Source organism: Prionailurus bengalensis, chromosome A2 (genome assembly GCF_016509475.1).
Source record: "Prionailurus bengalensis isolate Pbe53 chromosome A2, Fcat_Pben_1.1_paternal_pri, whole genome shotgun sequence".
NCBI classification, from domain to species: domain Eukaryota; kingdom Metazoa; phylum Chordata; class Mammalia; order Carnivora; family Felidae; genus Prionailurus; species Prionailurus bengalensis.
In genome coordinates, this window is record NC_057348.1 from 35,952,013 (window position 1) to 35,969,628 (window position 17,616).

General features: G+C 38.7%; 1 protein-coding gene across 2 annotated transcripts in view; it reads left to right on the forward strand.

The window, feature by feature from the left end:
* TAFA1 (TAFA chemokine like family member 1) overlaps nt 1–17,150 on the forward strand; it is a 512,889-nt gene extending 495,739 nt beyond the window's left edge. For both annotated transcript variants that reach the window (XM_043587898.1, XM_043587899.1), the window contains 2 exons: nt 10,089–10,213; nt 16,029–17,150. In XM_043587898.1, the coding sequence (XP_043443833.1) occupies nt 10,089–10,213; nt 16,029–16,046 (143 nt within the window). In that variant the 3' untranslated portion in view covers nt 16,047–17,150. The remainder of the gene's footprint in view (nt 1–10,088; nt 10,214–16,028) is intronic.
* The last annotated feature ends 466 nt before the right edge of the window (nt 17,151–17,616 follow it).

The following is a 17,616-nucleotide window of genomic DNA, read 5'->3' on the forward strand; positions in this document are numbered from 1 at the left end:
TTTTTTATTCCGATTTTCACTTTGATTTAAAATACAGAGACATTTTGGAGTTCTTCTCCACAACCACATCCAGCGCCCCCGTTCTGTTACCATGAAAGTAAAAGGATCAGACAGCAACGGTGACCACAGGGAAGCCAAATTTCAAAGGGACCAACATAAATGCCTATTTTATTCCGAAATAGCAAGGTTCTCCATCTGAGTTGGCTAAGCCTAAGGTGTACATGTGTAGTAAGGACATCCCATTTTTCAGGGACTTCCAAGAAATATCAAATTATAGGTGCGCCTAGGTGGCTCAGTCGGTTAAGCGTCTGACTTCGGCTCAGGTCATGATCTCATGGTTTGTGAGTTCGAGCCCCGCGTCGGGCTCTGTGCTGACAGCTCCGAGCCTGGAGCCTGCTTCGGATTCTGAGTCTCCCTCTCTCTCTGCCCCTCCCCCGTTCATGCTCTGTGTCTATCCGTCTCAAAAATAAATAAACGTTAAAAAAAATTGTTTTAAAGAAATATCAAATTACACTGAGGAATGCAGATTTTTTTGTTGTTCTTTTTTTGTATTGGTGTAGAACCTTCACTGTTTGACCTCATTATTCTCTCCTCACTTGTTATAGCCCTCTTGGTTAGATTTCTTTAAGGACAAATTGAGACTTTGTTGTCATTGTTGCTATTCTAATATTTTAGGTCTATTCTATAGATAGTCAACCTGGAATATGAAGACTGACAGTAGGCTGCGTTCACTAGCTAGCTAAGAATGTGTTTCTGTACCCCCAAAAGATAAGTAAATGCTTATCTTCACTAAATACTTCACTAAAATCGTCAAGAATTCTAATCTGGTTGATACAGCCCTGCAGAGAAATGGGTACTTATGGTGAGAAACAGTGTTAGTACAGTTTCTCCGAAGGACAACTTGACAATTTATGTATCACAAGTGCTGAACATTTTTTTTTTTTTACCTCGGGACTCAGAAACTCCACTTCTTGGAATTTTCCCTCAGCAAATAATTAAATATATTTGCAAAGATATATGCGCAAGGGTGTTGATATAAGCATCTTTACTAATAGCAAACCGTCAACCAACCAACAACAAAAAAGAAAAATTTCTAACACTGAGGGATTGGTTAAATAAGATGCACCCCTACCAAGGAGTATTATGTGGGCCTTAAAATAATGCATTTCATTTTTATAGACATAGGAAACTGTTTATGATTCCATGGTTAGGTGTTGAAGAAGGGTGGCAGGCAGTATGTGTGGAATGATCTTACTTTTATTAATAAAATTATCCTAGTTAGTATATGCATTTATTCAACCATTTAAAAAATACATATTGATGACCTGTTCTGTGACATATATCCAGGTAAAGTAACCATGTCATGTGAATGCAGGGAGTAATGAGGAAAATCAAAGCAGGCGATAAGGGGAAAGAGTCAGGGTCAAGCGAGTGTGGATTATTTTAGGTAAATTATCAAGAGAGGCCACTCTAAAACAAAACAAACAAAACAAAGCACAACACAGTTGAATTGTGGCTTATGAATTGGGGTTAATGGCAGTTTGGGGAGAACATTCCCTGGACAGAGGGTGAGCCAAATCAGAAAAGGGATTTACAGATTTGCAAAAGAGGTAAAGGGGCAGAGAGATTGGTTACAGATGGAGGGTGGGGGTGGGGCTGGTAGAAAAATACATGGTCGGAGAGAGAGGAAGAGCCAAGTAACATGGGACTTTGAAGGGCAGAGTAAGCAATGTGGAATTTATTCCATGTGCTGGAAACCTTTGGAGAGTGTTAAGCAGAGGAATGATAGGAAATGATTTGCATTTTAAAAGATCACGCTGGATGCCGTGTCAAGAATAATCAGAGAGAAATTCTGGAAAAAACATACCCATATGTAGCAGTCTACTTCTGCCTAATGTGATAATGTTTATTTTCCTTTTGCTAATTATCTGTATGCTTTGAGTTTTAGAAAAGAATACCTATTACTTTTAAAAATTAGGGAGGAAAGGGGTGCCTGGGTGGCTCAGTTGATTGAGCATCTGACTTTGGCTCAGGTCGTGACGTCTTTGTTCGTGAGTTCAAACCCCACACCCAGCTCGCTACTGTCATTCAGCATGGAGCCCGCTTTGGATCCTCTGTCCCCCTTTCTCTGCCCCTCTCACTCGTGCTCCCTCTCAAAAATAATTAAAAAACTAGGAAAAGCAAAGGTTTCTATGGTTGGCAAAAACAAGAACATCAGAATGCGTGTGTCTCCACAGAATTACACATCACACTTTACCATAAACCTCAGAGTTGCTCTTAAATGTTTTAAACATAGAATGTTAAGTTTGAGAACACAAGAATGTTCAGTAGAAAATTTATTTAATAACCATGATTCTTTGCGTTCCTTCTTAAACTTGTATTTAAAGTTTGGTATACACACAAATGAAAAAACAGAGCTAGAGTTAATTTTACAATAAAACCACTGATTTAGTGAAAGCCTACCACCATCCAGTGTTTGATTTATAAGTGAACGCAAGGATAGAGTCATCATGTATTGAAAGTGCAGGCCAAGCCGGGAACTCCAGCCTTGGTGTCTGTAGCCCACAAAGAAGAATATCAGTACTGGCAAGAATTAGGAGCACTCCCCTGAGTGGACAAAAAGTCTCTGCGTCTTCCTTGTTACCAGAGCAGATAGTTTTTTTCAAAGCAGTACGAACTGCACCCCTACGGTCTGATAAGACAGCTTGGAACAGCCCAGGACAAGTAAAAGATTTCTTTACATTTTGTGTTTTATCTTGAAATTCCCCTGAAGCTAGGCGTCTGCCTCACAACATGTATAATTGTTTGCTTTACTATGGAAACAATTTTGCTGATGACTTAGTTATTAAATTACTTCATCAAGGAAGACCTTTATTTGTTTTTTTTCGGTGAGCGTAGTGCCCATTCCCTACCTCCCTTTCATATGGCTGGCATCACTTTGTAGGTCTTTTTCTGACTTTTTGTTGTTGTTGTTTGTTTATTCATTTGTTTGGTTGTTTAGATGCCACACATGAGTGAAATCATATGGTATTTGTCTTTCTTAGTCTGACTTAATTCCCCGAGCATAATACTCTCTAGGTCCATCCATGTTGTTGGGAATGTCAAGATCTTACTCCTTTTATTGCTGTATAAAACTGAATGAGAGAAGATATTGGAAGTGATATAGCTAATAAGGGGTTAATATCCCAAATATATAAAAAGCTGACTCAGCTCAACACTCAAAAACCAAACAATCTCATTGAAAAGTGGCAGAGGACTCGAAAAGACATGTTTCCAAAAAAGACATATGGATGCAAACAGACACATGAAAAGATACTCAACATCACTCATCATCAGGGAAATGCAGATGAAAATCACAATGAGATATCACCTCACACCTGTCAGAAAGGTTTTTTTTTTTTTAAAAAAGAAAGAACAAGTATTGTCAAAGATGTGGAGAAGAAGGAACCATCATGCACGGTTGATGGGAATGTAAATTGATACAGCTACTGTGGAAAAGAGTATGGAGGTTCCCACACAATGATCGAATAATTCCACTACTGGATATTTACCCAAAGAAAATGATAACACTAATTTGAAAAGATATATGCACCCCTATGTTTAATGAGGATTTTTCTTACTACCATCACCCTGACAATCCAAATCAGATCCACTCGTTAGTTTCCCTAGTAATTTTTTTCATAATTTGTCACTCTCTATTATCCCACCATTATATTTAGTATCTCCCACAACAGACTGTAAGCCACTTTAGGGTAGGCTAGGAAATGTGTATGTCTTATGTCTACTTATGTCATTCACGGCAGTCAATGAATAAAAGATCATTTTTGTCTTCAAACACCTTTAAGGAAGATAAAATTGCCCCAGTTTGAAAAACCCTGGAATAGAATTCGTAGGAGGAAAGCAATGCTCATCACTCATCGTTAATTTCATGTGTGCCTCTGAAATATTTTGTAGATGCTACTAATAAATACAGTCTAATTAGTAAAAAACTGGATATAAGCATCCCACAATTCATACAAGCTTCCGTTAAAGATCAGGCATTAACTCTCCGTGAAGGTAATTGGATGGATGCATACATAGCTCGATAAGGACACATGGATAAATAACAGTAATAACTGCCATCTGTTGCATATAAAGTTTATTATGTGTTACACCGAGATCCTGATCTCCTCTAAAATTTACTGTAACCAGTTGTGATTTTGTTTAAGTGCTTTTATAACTCACTAACCTGACACTTGACCTAAGAGACTATCCAAAGCCATGCTGTCCAGAAGTGGTGGCGTTAGTTAGGATTCACACCCAGGTCCCTCTGTCACATACCCAAGAGCTTAGAGTCTTAACCATTACATGATGCGTCTGCCCTGGAGCTTATCCTTAAATGTGGGCTCACAGGAAAGAGGGAATTGGGCATGGCTGCAGGCGACAGTATTCAATGCCTTTAACTTTCTGTTTACTTTGATAAAGACAGTAACACAGAGGGAGCCACTGCACGTCTTTTGAAGAAGAGCATTGTAGCAGCTGTTCCAACAACCTGTGCGAAAAGGAAGGCGGGAGGGCTGTCCCAGCCTTCTAATGGAGTTCCAGCCATTGCCTAAATTGCATGACAGGTTGCACAAAAATGAGCCTGGAAATTTGTCTTGATTGATGTACTTATAACGTACTTCTGGGAACATGAATGCAATCATATGTTCAACCATTTAATTTATGCTCAAACTCTCATAAGTCATAGAAGCAAGCTGGGTGTTTGGCATAATATCGAAGAACAATGGTTTACTCTCTCACTTTGTGAAGAACTGTGTTTCTGTTTTGGAGTGATTTTATTCTTTAGAGTCATAAAAATGATGATGCCGATGATAATAATAGCTAATATTTATCAAACATTTATTGAATGCCAGATACGCTGCTAAGTGCTTTGAATGCATTTTCTCATGGCATCCTCACCATCCTTTGAAAGAAGCATGATTTTTTTTCTTTTTCTCTTTCTTTTTTTTTTTTTTATTCATTCAATCATAAATTGCAAACCTGCCTTGAGTTACCGTGTGCCATTCAAAGACGAATGCAGTATGATCCCTGCCCTCAAGAAGCACACTGCCTGGTGAATAGACAGGCACACGAGCTAATAATTCAAGTGCGGTGTGGTTAAGGTTACGGCTAACATAGTTGAGTTATTGCCATATGGTTTCCTCAGTTGTTCCTGACATCGCTTTCAGCTCTGCCCTTCTTCACAGTTCTGGAGGAGGCATCCAAAAGCAAGACCTATCCCTTCTGTTTGAATGCACCTGTGCTCATGTGGCATTTCAGCTACTTTCTTCTTCCTCCTTCCATCTTGTACATCACTGCCAAATCCATCTTCCCCCAGTCACCCGTTAATCATGTCTTCTTCCCTTTGCTCACAGAATCTAGAATATTCAGTGACTTGCCATTCCTTTGAGGGGGGAGGGAAGCCTGAGCTTCACGCTTTCAAGAACTTCCACAATCTTATTAAGATTTTCCCTTCCCACTCCCAGCGTGAGCCTATTCTTCCTGCACAATAACGTGCTTCCTGCCAGAGGAGCACTTTGCTCATTTATACCTCCTTACCATAACACATGCCAAAATGCCAATAGTGCCCATAGAGAGAGAAACCTTGAGCTAAGTCATAAGCTCTCAGGGCAGGAACTATGTCATGTTCATCATTTTATCCATGTCACTAAGCCACATAGTCCTTTGGCTGCAGAAAGTGCCCAAAGAACACTTACTAAATTGAGACCCAAACATTGTTTATTGAAATGATAAAAAGGGACTTTGGCTCTTTAATAAGATCATGTATATTTGCTGTATTTATTAACTCCATTGCTTATCAGTACCTTGTTCTCTTTACGTGGTAAGATACCACCAAGTAAACAATAACAGCAACAGAAGGACTTCTCTATTTAAGACTTCTCACTGAAAATTGGATTGAGTCTCTGTTTACAGTCTCTCTTTTTTGCTCTGCAGCAACATGATGATGTAAGGATGAAATCAAAACTCATGATTAAGGTAGCTTTAGTAATTTTAAGAATCTTTCAAGGAAAATGAACATTCTTGACCAAGTTGAAGATCAGATATTTTCTTGAACATGATCCAGTAAGAGAGCGAATTCCAAACCCCAGGGTTAAAAGGGACCTTTAAGAGCCTCTCTGGTAATCATCATAGATAAGAGAGAGTTGGTTTTTGCAGCTGATATTTAATTAACTCTGTTCTTCTAGGGGATAAAAAGTCCTCACAGAAGTTATATGTCTACCTCACAACTTTCTTGTGGCTTCAAAAATTATTCACTACTGAGACTTTCTGTTAAAATGCTGTAAGTAATAAAATCAAGCAATATGGAGCTCTGTCTAGGAAGAAACAAATATATAAACTAGCTATTACGCAACTTATTTTTATGTTAACTTAATTTTATGAGAAACTACATGTTTTGTATTTTCCTCAAGCGTTTGTATTTATATGAATTTTTTTTCAATAATAAGACATCAGAGAGAATTCATTCCTTCCCTCAGCAATCATATGTTTCTTTTTTTTTTTTTTTTAATTTTTTTTTCAACGTTTATTTATTTTTGGGACAGAGAGAGACAGAGCATGAACGGGCAAGGGCAGAGAGAGAGGGAGACACAGAATCAGAAACAGGCTCCAGGCTCTGAGCCATCAGCCCAGAGCCCGACGCGGGGCTCGAACTCACAGACCACGAGATTGTGACCTGGCTGAAGTCGGACGCTTAACCGACTGCGCCACCCAGGCGCCCCAGCAATCATATGTTTCTTAAGAGTTCTCTGAATCCTGAACACAAAACTTTCATAAGTTAGCACTATAATGATGAAAAACAAGGATTTTGTCATTAAGCAGGCCTGTACGTAGTGTTAATTCCTACACTTCCTACTTGTGTAAGCTTGGCCAAGTTTTTTAACTTCTCTGAGCTTCATTTTTTTTTTTCATCCATACAATGGGTTCATAATAATATCCACCGTTAGGATTGCTCTGAAGATTAAGGTAATACATTTAAAATTTTTTTTTAACATTTATTTATTTTTGAGAAACAGAGAGAGGCAGAGTGTGAGCAGGGGAGGGGCAGAGAGAGAGGGAGACACAGAATTGGAAGCAGGCTGCAGGCTCCAAGCTGTCAGCACAGAGCCTGACACAGGCCCGAAGTCACAAATCGTGAGATCATGACCTGAGCCAAGTCAGTCACTCAGCTCAACCGAATGACCCACCCAGGCGCCCCTAAGATCATACATTTTGAAGTACCTAACACAGAAACCCAGAAGAGGCCATCACAAATGTCCATTATCATTTTTATTATTGCACTGACCGTTGTAATTCAAGATATTTAGAATTATTTGTCCCTGCATTTTTCTTATTACAGGTATCTCCATAAGAAAAATTATGAAGCCAGTTAAGTTGCATTAATATTGCATTTATTGATTAAATCTAATCGATCATTCCTCTTTCAATAATCTGAAGGTTTTAGGTGACTTCCAGTATGGGAGGAGAGAGCACAATTTGTAAATCCTCTCTGTGAATTTTTTTTGAAAATATTGCAGGAAATACGAGTATATGAAAAAAATTAGGGGAAAAGACTATAGTTTGACCTACAAGATGATGTGAAAGATATTAAAATGACCATGTAATGCATAAATCAAAAGCAAAATCAGTCTAATAGCATCTTTAGAAAAGCAACCCTGGAAGAATGAACTAGATGCCAATAAACCAGAGGGTAACGTCAAAGCATCCAACTCTGTTAAGGAGAAGCAAGTGTAATAGGAATTTTTAGAGATTACAGGCCAGTCTGGGGATGTTTTTATTCTTAGAAAGGCTTTCCTTTTTCCCTTTGAGTCAGTGGACCTTTACTCCCTTGAATTAAAGGTGATCTCTGGGTTTTGAGATGCATTCTTTTTCCTATTGTCTACATTTTCATTTAGAAGACATTAATGCTTAAGAGAAAGAAACTGCTTTGTTAGCTAACAACAGAGTAGGTCAGCTCTGAGAGGGCAGAGAGCAACCTCAAGAAGAAGAACAGCGTCCTTTAGAAGAAAGAGATGCTAAAGCTGACCCCGCTGGCAGTTGTTCATTATTTGTGTGCCTCTGTGGGGAAAAAAAAAGAAAGTCACAAACCCTAAATGGAAGACTGTCTGGAAAGGCAATTTCCCCTCGGAGCTAAGATCAGAGGCTTTCCATTCTTGTTGGTGTCGATTCAGGGCAGCAATAGTGAAATATTAGGTGGGATTTCAGGGGACAAGTGTGGCAAATGTCACCAGCCTGTTGCTGCCTGAGTGCTAACCGAAAGGACGCTTCCGATTCTAGGCTCTCAATAAACACTGCCAAACCCTGGCTTTTATCTTAGGTTACTGGAAGCTTTGCAATTTATTTTTGTTCCCTTTTCAACGCTGCATGTGTTTTTCTTGCTGCCAAAGTACATGCTTCTCTCATGTAACATCGTCACCTATTAATTCACCTAAATAAGGTCTCTTTTACCTGTGACTGGAATCTTCCCTTATTCCACATGCTCATAGAGAACCCTGCTATTGAAAAGAAAGACGCTCTTAACTCTCATAATCATTTTGTACCCTGTGGAGAATTTGTGTCTTCTGTTACTACTCCATGTTTTACCAAAATATCACGTTGTCTTGCATACGGATGGACTATTTAGGAGATTTTACTTCCTATACTTGCGTGCTATATTCCAATGGAGATGCATTTTATGTGGTTCATTCTGGTCCGCACATAAGGTATAAATCAAGCAGCGGCAAAATTACCCCTGAAAAATTCCTTAAATTGACCCGATAATGGAGTAGACATGATTTTGCATATAAGATCAAATTTTGCATTCCATACGCTGGCTTCCAGAGGAAGGAAAGTCCAAAGTAAGGGTAGTGTAGAAAGAAGAAAGCTTGAATATGGGCAGACATCCGGATGTTTAAACCATTCTGTGTTTAAATTAGCAATCTAATCCCTCTCTCCGGCTGGGGAACTTATAATGTACTCCTGCTTTGTTTCGGGATTTACTTCGTTCCATTTTAATAAGAATCCTCTGTGATGTCAACAGATGTCATCTGGCCTCTTTGTCATTGTGAGAAGGAAACATCAAGGTGGGGACTCCCCTCCGGCAGGTGTAAGAGGCTGAAGGCGAGTATCTCTAGAACTAGGGTTCTAGTCCAGTGTGAAAACAGGCAATCAGAAAGCACGACACAAGAACCACTGGCAGACGTTTTGAGAATTTCGAATGGCAGAAATAATTCTTCGCTCATGAAGGCAGTAAGGAAGATGTGGAGCTCCTTGACTTGGGTGGAGTGCATCCAATCGCTATTTTATAAAATCTTAAAACAAAAACCAGACTGTGCTATAAATACATCCACTCAGTTCATCGCCAGCTTCCCGTTGTGGTCATCTTTGATATCACCCTGCAAAATAGGGCTTTTTTTATCAGAGGCTCAACTTGGGAAAGTTCGACCCACCTCATATCAAACATCAACAGGAAATGCAGCTGACATGAATATACCTGTGATTGTAAACAAATACTTCTATTTATTAATACCCTTGGTTTTTATTTTGCAGGCTTTCTTTTATGGTTCCAGTCATTTCTTTTTTTTTTTTTTTTTTCCTGTTGGTAGGCCTTTGAAATTCTCAAAGAAGGCCCGAGGCTGGGGGATGAGCCCTAATGCCGGGTGGATAAACTGGCCTTTCTGAAGGAATAGCTCTATCATTCTGAAGGGCAGTTACTACTTTTGTCCCCTTCCCTGAAAAGAAAGAGTAAAAGGTCCTCGGTTTGTGAAAACATAAAGTTTTCTCCAGAGAGTATACCTCCCAATGCATAGATTTTCATCTTTCAGGGTACGAGGGTGATTTTTGACAAACTGTTGCTTGATAAAACCATAAAAGTAGAAAATTAGATTTGCTCTGTAAGACCGGTCAATGACAATATTACTTTTCTTCATAGCGAATTCTTAGCCGGCCCTAGAAGGTTCAAGAGAAAGTAGCGTGCTTCAAAGAGAATGAACACCTACAGAGGGTCACGTCATTGGTGCCCACGTTGTTTGGATGAATTGCAAACACACTTGTTTCCTGTTTTTGCACAGCCTCCATAGTGATTGGGAAATGGTGGTGTGAGATGGAGCCTTGTCTAGAAGGAGAAGAATGTAAAACGCTACCTGATAATTCCGGTTGGATGTGCGCTACAGGCAATAAAATTAAGACCACAAGAGTAAGTGCATTTCTTTCAAATATCTCATGCATGTTACCAACCATACCGCGTTGCCTTTGAGTTGTACAACAGCATCCAGGGAAGCTTTGAACAGGAGATAAGAAGACCTTTTCCCTGACAGAAAACATTCTTAACTGTTCATATCGGTGTCCATCCAGCAACAAGAAGTTAGACATGGAACTTGACTTTTCCCTGCTGAGCAGTTTAGCGTTTGTGTGACTGGGTCACAAATAAAGCTGGATTAGCATAGCCAAAAGGAAGAAGAACGGTAAAGCAATTAGTTGCATAGTTCAGCCAACTACTACGGTGCTCAAAATAGATAAGAAAATAAGAGTCCTGCCTAATTCGTCCAGATGGTTTGCGGAAGAGGGCTGCGTTTAAGTACAGCCATTTTCTACATGTTCTTTACAAGAATTATTTGATGATCTTTCAAATGAGTGAAAAGTTTTTGTGATGTGAATTATCATTCCTTGGTTTCTGTGGTAAAATAAGGAGCTATCTTCAAAATACATAACAACCTATATGGTGAGGCCATCCAACCCATGAGAATTGGTGTCATGTTGCCAGAGCGGTTTGGAAAAGCCCAGGTAGGATAGCCATTGGCCCTGTAGATAATAGATCATGGGAAAGTAGGGGAGTCCTAAAGAGGGCAGGGTAGAAAGGGTAGCTCAGAGCACTTAAGACAGTATTTATTCAAATGTAGTACAATATTTTAATTACATAATTACAATCATGTCAATATTTTAATAACTAGTGTGGTTTTATGTATGTATATCATGTGGCTCTCAGCCCTGTTGTGTGTATATGTGTTTTAATGTACGGGGTATTGTTGAAAGCCAGATCCACCAGTTACAAATCCCAACATGCTGAACTTGTAGCCTTCCAAAAGGGTGACTCAAATTTAAAAGGTCATCTCTAATTCCCACCCCTATATAATGAGTCTTAAATTGATCTTTGTTCTCAGCATTATCTTCTCAAGAAATAACATTGGTACTGGCAGCCTCGTGATACAGAAAACATAGTATCTTATAAAACATATCTTTCATGCATAAGATAAGTGGAGACTCTTCTGCATATCCAATTTCATTGCCTATATTGACTGCATTAAGCAGTAAATTGTTATACCTCATTGGCTTGTGGCCAAGAGAGGTTCCTGAACCATCCTAGCTTGTTAACATGCATTCATGCACCTGAGATGCTCAGCTTGGATTATCATATTTCACTTCAAAGAAACAGCCTCAGGAGAGATTATTCAAAAATGAACCCAGTTCATGACACTTACCTCCAGAAACCATCTTCATTAACTGATGGAGAGTGGATTTCATATTTCCCTTTGGTTACATTTTGCCTGAAACTAATTTTACGAAACAATCTGAAGACGCCCTTCCAAGTCAGTTTTCAGATACTCTGAATTATCATCAGTATGATTGGAATTCGATCACCATTGTTTAAAACAGGTTGCTGATGTATTTTCTGCCAAAACTCTATTTCCTCTTCCAAATGATGACTGATCTCCCTTTATTGAATATAAACCCTGCTCTTATGGTTCCTCCAGACCTGAAACTCAGTCAAGAATAAGAATACAAGTCAAATTACATCAGGATTTGAGTATGTGAGATTCCAAGGGTACCAACTAGGAGACTCTTTGGAAAATAGAATATAAATAAACAAAGCACAGAAATTGTTAATGCTACTTTTTATGACTGTGTAACACTCTTTTTTTTTTTTTGGCCTCTGTAGAGTATATTTTAAAACACTGTAAATACATCCTAGACATTTTCTTTCCTCACAGAAGTACAGTGCAGGTCTGATCACAATAATAGAGGCTGGAGCACAGCCTCTGTGTCTGCTACTGTCCTGGGTGGGCTGAATACAACCCGACAGTTGAGTGTACAAGAGAAATAAATCACCCATGCAGTTGGTTTGAAAGCAGAGGATGTACCTGTTCTGATATGTGCATCCATTTCAAGCGAGGAAATAAGAGGTTGCTCGACAGTCGTGTGAGCAACACATCACTCAACTAATAAATCTCAACTCTGTCTTTAGAGAAGGAAAAGAAAACACTAAGCTGTACTTTTTACACCTTGAGAGGACTCAGACATTACTACTGACTTAAATTTTCTCCCCACTTCCTTACAAAGAAATTCACAGTGAAATAAGCACTTTTAAACACAAAGGCACCAATTAACTTCAGCTGATACATACAGGAGCTTTCCATTCTGTATAAATGGCAGGCCAACACCAGTCCTTAGATCATAGGCTCCCAAATAGGTTTTATATTAATTTTTCTAGTATGCCCTATGTGTTTTTCCCTGTCACAGTATAAATATGCCTGTACACTTCAAGTATTGACTCTGGCAGTTTAACTTTCAAAACAGTTTAATAAACAGATATACTTTAATTGTGAGTCATAGGTTTTCAATGTTCTACTCTTATTTAAGAGGTAATCTTTAGGATAAAAAATTCAAGTTCTTCTCAAAGAGGAAAAATTTTTTAAATCACCTCTTTGGTTCTTACATATAAGACCGATTCAAAGAGAGTGGTCTCAGTAAAAAAAAAAAAAAAAAAAAAAAGAAAACAAACAAAAAAAAAAAACCATAGAAGAAACATCCCCAGATTGTTAATGGCAACTGCGAGTTTCGTCATACTGTTATTTTTTAAAAGTAGCGCCAATATGAAGATATTTGCAAGATAGAGTCCTAAGATGTCATTTTCCCTATATAGGTTTTTTCAAAACCTTCCTATTATGAATTACTTCCCAAGTAATCACCCTGAGTCAAAATTCTCAGCAGTCTGTGCAATGTAGGTAAACAAAAGATGTTTCAAAGTGTGATCTAATTCAAAGTTGCATGGTGCTCATTTTTTAAGGGTGGTGGAGAGTAGAAATTCATTGTTTGATTTAAAGGACCAGGCACCCCAGAATATGAACTAGCCAGGACAACAGGCCACAGTCTGAAGGAGAACCTTGGGGAAACTAGATCTGGGTGACAGTATAACCTACAGAAGGAAGGAGAAAAGATAAGTAGAATGAGGCACAGGCTTCCCTTTCAGGAGACTGGAGAGAATAAGTCTTAGGAAAGAGGAAGCTTCCTGAATGTCATTTTACGGAGAGAAGGTAGTCACCCTTGAGAAGTTTTCCAAAACCCAGCATGGGGTACAATAAAGCTGGTGCCAGAAACCCTCCTGGGAAGAAGCCTGGTACATCTGGGTGAAGTTTCATGGCTAAATTTTAAACTACACCTGCTCGACCATTGCTTCAGTTGTTTCATTGAATTACTTTGTTGGTAGTTTGTGGCAAGACAAACCAATCCAGATATTCACAAGAGGTAGTTTCCTATGGTTTTACATAAATATTGGTTTATTTTTTTTCTTTAAACGTAACATAAGTTTGAGGGGCCCCTGGTGGCTCAGGTCATGGGATCCAGCCCCATGGCAACCTCCATGCAGGGCGTGGAGCCTGCTTAAGACTCTCTCTCTCTCTCCTTCTGCCCCTGTCCCCTGCTCGCATGTTCTCTCCCTCAAAAATAGAAATAAAAATAAAAACATTTCTAAAAACAAACAAACAAAAAAAAAACGCATAAGTTTGAAAGCTGGGGGCGCTGTTGGGAAATTGGCTCTGCAGATTTTGAATTTGCCACTCTCCATAATAAGATGAGCTAATTCCCTATAATCAATATTATATTTAATGTATATGAAATAATAATACATAATATGCTATAATATAGTACATATTTAAAAAAAAATAAGCTGGGGATGCTGTATCTAATGCATTCAGGAAGAAATGTATATACTCTGTGCATTCAAGAATAATGCTTTAATTTATAAAGACAGACTTCGCCCCAGAGGAAATAAGTTGTTTGACAATGCTGTAATAATTCACATATAAAAAGGGAACATTGGCTTTGGGGGACATAACAAGGCAGGGAAGGAAATGAGAAAACCAAAGTCACTAGGAAGGCAAAATTAACAGGTTAAAATAGTAGAACATAATCTGGTAAAATACCTGGGAATTTATCAAGCAACTTTGGATTTCCTTCAACCCAATATGTTAGTGTCTTTCAGACTCCTGGGAAAATGAACAGTTAGATATACACAACATAGAGTCAAGTTCCATTCCCTAAAAGGCCGCGTTAGACTGCCCATCTCACCACAATGGCTGTCCAGCCAAATTGATGTTTCACACAAATGCGCTAGTGTCATTTGCCCACACTCACCTGGGCCCATTCTCCTAACGGTGACTCTGACCTCACATATCTCCATCCATTCTCATCAGCTAGTGTTTTTTATATTACAGAAGGGCAAACTTCCAGCTGTGACACATCCCAGCTTCATCACTCAAAATTCCATCAGGTGTCAAGGGTTATAAAAGCCTTTACAATCCTGATGTTCAGACCATTTTGTATGAACTAGCTTTAAGAGAGAAGTGTAGGAGGGAGAGTGTGGATTTGGAAATTTCCAGAAGGAAAAACAAATCACTTTATGCCGTCACAATTGCCCCTGGGTCCAAGTGAACTCATCCATTTCTTTGGCCAATAAATATATTTAAGCCTCTGCTCTGTGAAGTTAATGTGTGAAGGTCTTGGGATGTGATGACCAACCTCCTGTTCTTACATGGAGGATAGGGCCTAAGGTTGGGTAGCGCGGGGTAGAGATGGTAAGTTGATAGAGATAAAAGAAAGGCAACCCATTTCAGTTTTGTAAATGTCACTTTCTCCCTCCTTTTGGTGAAAAATAAGACAGTGGAAACAGGAGGTGATACGCATTATCAGAATGGAGGAAACCAAGGTTTGGAAGAATCTGTCATTTCTAAGGAGAGGATAAAAAAAATAATAAGTGTGTGAAGATTTCGTACACATGCTGCCCATGGCACAACCAACTTTTGAAAGGCAACTTTATTACTATTCCTATCCAACCTTAAAATCTTTTAATGGACTCCACCCCTGGACCCAGAACACTCAATTTCTAAGACTATAAAGAACCAAGAGATTATGAAGAAAAATGCCTATTCCTAGAACTCTAAAGTAGAACCTTCAACTCTATTAGAATCATCATTTCTGCCCTAAACCAGTGACACTCTGTGCATGTATCCTGTTGAATGTTAGAGTCTTTGGGCCATATTCAAATAGATTAAATGGCATCATTAGTTATAAGAGTATGCTCTTGGTTACTCTTGAATACTATGTCACTGAGAGGGAGAGTTCCTCAACCTGCAAAGCCCTCCTGTGTTCCTAAGAAAATGTGTTCGAACCTTGGCAGGTTGACTTTACTTTATGGCACCTTGACTTTACCTTATGGCCACCCCTCTACCTGTCACAGCAAGCCAGCTTGACAAGGTCATGGAATGACCTACTCAGTTCAAATTCTCATCAGACGTAGGACTAACTACATAATTTGAAGGGCCCAGTACGAAAATGAAAACATGGCGTCTCTCATTTAAAAATTAGTAATAATTTCAAGACTTCAATAGAAGATCATTAAATGAAGTGTGGGGCCCTTTCCAGCACAGGGCTCTGTGCAACTGCATATGTGACATGCTCATGAAGCCAATCATCGTTATTCATTGCTCCAAGAGTCCATTTCCTCGGTTGTGGCAAAATACCTTTAATGAACTGATAAAAATATGATGGCCTGTCAGTGTGCTTTTTTATCACCATTTGAGAACTACAGTTGTAGACTAACATTTTTGGCTTCAGATCACTTGAAAGAAGCCACATACTAAAAATTCAAGATGTCCTCATTTTCTGCCTAGTCACCTTTCTTTATGCCTTCATTTTGTTCTTTTCTCCCTGAAATTTCTTTCTTTCTTTGGTTTCAGATTCACCCAAGAACCTAATGGAAGCATTTGTTATAGTAGCAAAGGAAAACCACCTCTGCAGAAAATACATTTTAAGAATTTAAAACATCTTACACATTACAAGCCAAATGGATTTCTTATTTGCACTTTGACTGGTTACCAGAAAATCACAGTGCTTTTACTGTGTGTCATGAAGTATCCTATAGTGAGAAGACCCTGCATTTTTGGCAACACCATGGAAAGTGGGTTTAAAAAAAGGGTTTTCTCCGTGAAAATTTTTGGGATTACGAAGAACGATCAACTATCTTCTAATTTGGATCTATAGTTACTTTGTACCATTTTAAATATATGTATATATATAATATTTTGAAATATTATATATTCTCTTCAAGAAATGAACAATACCACAGTTTGAGGCGGCTGGTGTACCTCTTTGAGTTTGGATGTCTTGTTTTGTTTTGTTGCATTTCTTTTTCTCTTGGCGAGGAAGACATGTGCCCTTCTGAAATTTCAACATGGCACTCACGCTGGAAGGCCAGCTACAGGTGGACTCCTGGAATCTGAGGCATCGTAACAATACTGAATCGAGAGCTTCCTTCTGTTTCTACCAGATGGCCCAAGGAAGCACATCGTCCTGTTTTATTGCTTTCTACCCTGTGCAATATTAGCATGCAAGCTTGGCTTACATAACCATACTTTATATTCAATTGATCTATAATAACCATCCTAACCTCTTCCAGGAAAGTATTTTTAGAACTACTAGCTTTTCCACAGATAAGAAAAATAAGAATTCTTGAGGGAGCTGCTCCACCGTGCTATTAAGACTCTGGCAAAATTATGGTAGAATACGGATCCCTGTATTAATAAGTTCTGTAAATACAATGTCTTAAGGCTTTGTATAGCTGTCCTAGACTGCAGAAATGTCCTCCAATGAAATCCAAAGTCTGGCATCATTAAGTACATAGTGCTGTAGCAACAAGTCTTATCATGGTACCTCTTTCTATGTTTGATTTGCTTTTTTCATGAGTATTCAAATCTCTTCTGGTGAGATAGGAAGACCATTAAAGCAATTAGGTTTCAAAATGATCTATGTGACCAAATGCTGGACAGCCCTATTAAAGTGGTAAATAACTTCTTTCTAAACCTACTTGTCCTCTTTATTTGCCATTTATTTTTCCTGAGTCAGTTTTAGCCAAATCCACAGAACACCCTGCTTAGAGACTCGTAGTCACCCAGAATTTTTCCATGACGTCTTTGCTACAATCGCAGCCAATATTTCCAACCCCAGTATTCTGAAAATCAGAAATTCATTACTATGACTGCTGTGTTCTCAGCCAGCAAGATTAAATGTCAAATCCCATTATTGGGTTTCTGTACCGGTCACTTGGACAATACATATGGGGCTCCCATCCCGAAAAAAGAAATTCTTGTCCATCTTCTCTTTCTAAAAGTTACTCAGATAATGATTATAAAAAGGAAATAACTACTTGTTATCTACCTGGGATAGTGTAATAGTATTATACATTCCTGTTGCTTAACCTATCATATTGCAAGGATATCTACTTTTTCTCCAAAGCCTTCCCTCTAGAATACATGTTTTAGGGCTTTG